This window comes from Egretta garzetta, unplaced genomic scaffold (assembly GCF_000687185.1).
Source record: "Egretta garzetta isolate BGI_Z169 unplaced genomic scaffold, ASM68718v1 scaffold876, whole genome shotgun sequence".
In the NCBI taxonomy this organism is placed as follows: Eukaryota; Metazoa; Chordata; class Aves; order Pelecaniformes; family Ardeidae; genus Egretta; species Egretta garzetta.
In genome coordinates, this window is record NW_009259868.1 from 36,371 (window position 1) to 38,876 (window position 2,506).

Consider the following 2,506-nt stretch of genomic DNA (forward strand, 5'->3'; position numbering starts at 1 on the left):
AAGCCTGGATGTTTCTGGGGTAAATGTGGAGGCCAGAGGGGGCAGGTTCAGAGGCTGGGTTGTTGGGGGGTTTTTCATCTGCCATGTGTTTCTCAAGCCTGTCTTTGGAGTGCAGGTTCCCAGAGAAGCCAGGCTTAGCGTTGCTGTCCAGCTGATCTGGCTTAAGAAGTGCTTTGAGCCCGTGTGCTGCTGGGAGGGGGAACTCCCCCATCCCCGAGGGTTTCCCTTCAGTGCTCGGCACTCGTCCCACTCTTGGAAAGCTTGCATTCAGCTTTGCCTACAGTTGTGGAGTGACGGCCCCCCGGCCCCCCTGTGGGCTCCCCCAGACCCCCTGTGGCAGACGGGGGGGGTGGGGGCGACCGCTGCTTTCTAGGCACGCTCATCTTTGCAGTGCTTTGGACTGGATCTAAGGCAGAAATTCTTTCCAGTGAGGGGGGTGAAACCCTGGCAGGGGTTGCCCCGAGAGGGGGTGGAGGCCCCATCCCTGGGACCATTCCAGGCCAGGTTGGCCGGGGCTGTGAGCAACCTGATGTGGTTCAAGGTGTCCCTGCTCCTGCGGGGGGGTTGGGCTGGGTGACCTCTGGGGGTCCCTTCCCACCCAAAACATTTCTATAATTAAAGCCTTCTCGCTTCACAGCCGGCAGTGTCCGAGGTGGCCTCGGGGGCTGTGTCGCGCGGCAGCGTCACACAAGGCAAATGTCTGCGCCGCCGGGCAAAGCCCAGCGTAAACACAGGGAGCTCAGACCCGCTGAGATACCGGTGATGTCTTTGCAGGGATGTCCAGATCGGGGACATCGTCACCGTGGGAGAGTGCCGTCCCCTCAGCAAGACTGTCCGCTTCAACGTCCTCAAAGTCACGAAAGCTGCTGGTACCAAGAAGCAGTTCCAGAAGTTTTAAAAGCAGCATAGGGAAAACATGCGGGACAAATAAAACTTGTGTAAAGACGTGGCCTCCGCGTGTCAGCTGGGGTGAATTGCACGGGGACACAACAGCACGCGTGAGCTGCCCGGCCGGGGCGCCGGGCGAGGGGAGCGCACCGCTGTGGGGGGACGCCAGAGCTTGGTGCGGGCGCTGGTGCAGGTGTCCTGGGTTTTCCCTTCAGAAACGATGCGTCTGGGTGAGGGACGGGAGTGGGTGTCGTCCCTTTGTTGATAAATGGGGACCTTGGTTTTTGGCTGTGGATCTGGCACCATGGGCGTGCGTTCCTGGGCCGGAGGTGCGGCGTAGCCAGCTCCCGCACAGCCGGTCCGAGGGAGAGTGGCCTTCGCGTCGCAGGCAAATCGCAATAACAGGCAAAGCCCCCCCGGCCGTGTTCCCGGAGCGGGCAAGGCTCAGGCCTCTGGTGTGCTGGGAGCTGGGGCACAGCCAGAAAGCAGGGGGGGCCATGCTCCGACCGCTTTTTGTTCCTTTTTGCAGAGTTCTTGCGGCTTTCCCCTTCGGCGCTGGCCTCTGGTATGCCATGGCGCCCCTCCCCAGCGCAGGCGGGGCAGGTCGGAGGCTGCAGAATAATTTGGGTTGGAATAGTGCAAAGACCTCTCTTGTCAGAAAGCATAAGTGTGCCTTGCAGGAGAAAGTGGCTGGGGGGGGGGGGTGACACAGAGGTGTCCGGGTGTGTCTTTACACGGCTGCGCTGCGCCAGCAGCTGAGGAGAAGAGGGGTTGATCCCAAGGAAACTGCGGCTCCAGCGGGGTTTTTTTAGAGGTGATAGCTGCATGCGGCTCTGACAGTCGTGGGAAATGTTATTCTGGGAACTGAGTAAGCCCTGCTGTAGGAAACCAAGCCCACGCTTGGGGAGAAAAAACAGGAGGGAGTGATGGTGTGACATGGTGCGGGCGGCTCTCTGGCCGTGGAGCAGGAGGAGCGGGCGCGTGGTGAGAGCCAGAGGGGGAACATTGGAAATCCGGGGTTTTAAACCCGTGTGGTTCAGCTGGCGGCATTGCCCAGACCCGGGGCCGGCCCCGGCGATGTTGCTTCTCGAGCTAAGGCCAGGAAGGGCCACGAGAGCCGTTTGGTGCCCCGCAGCTCGCAGCAAATGCGGTGTCGCGGTGACTTCTGTATTAACACGCATCTGGCTTGCAGAAACGCAGTGGTGTTCGTGTGCGAGCTTTTGGTTCTCAGTGCCTCGTACCTTGGTGGCGGGGACATCCCCTGGCATCCATGAGGATTTGGGAGGAGCGCTCGCTCCGTGGCAGGCTGGAGGCGCTGCCAAAACGGCCTCTCTCGTCGGGCCCATGGAGTGAAGGATGCAGAATTGCGTCGGCCTTTATACCTCGGCATTTTTGCTTTTGCTCGCTGCTCAGAAAGCTTCTAATCTCCGGGTCAGCGTTTGCCAGGGTAGGGGTGGGTGCTTCCGACAGCAGCTGGGTCAGCGGCGCTCCCCTGTCTGTGCGGGAAGCATCTGTCCCTTCCCCTCCTTCCACGGGGCTCTGCCTGAGCCCTTTCTCTCTTCCCTTGGCGGGGATGGACCGAACCGAAGCAGCCCAGGCGGCTGGCTGAGATGGCCGC

General features: G+C 61.0%; 1 protein-coding gene across 1 annotated transcript in view; it reads left to right on the forward strand.

The window, feature by feature from the left end:
• The window catches only part of RPS11 (ribosomal protein S11), a gene marked incomplete at its 5' end in the record, with an annotated part of 23,790 nt that extends 22,841 nt beyond the window's left edge, over positions 1-949 (forward strand). The window contains one exon of the mRNA XM_009640110.2: positions 775-949. Within this exon, the coding sequence (XP_009638405.2) occupies positions 775-898 (124 nt within the window). The remainder of the gene's footprint in view (positions 1-774) is intronic.
• Between the last annotated feature and the right edge of the window lie 1,557 nt (positions 950-2,506).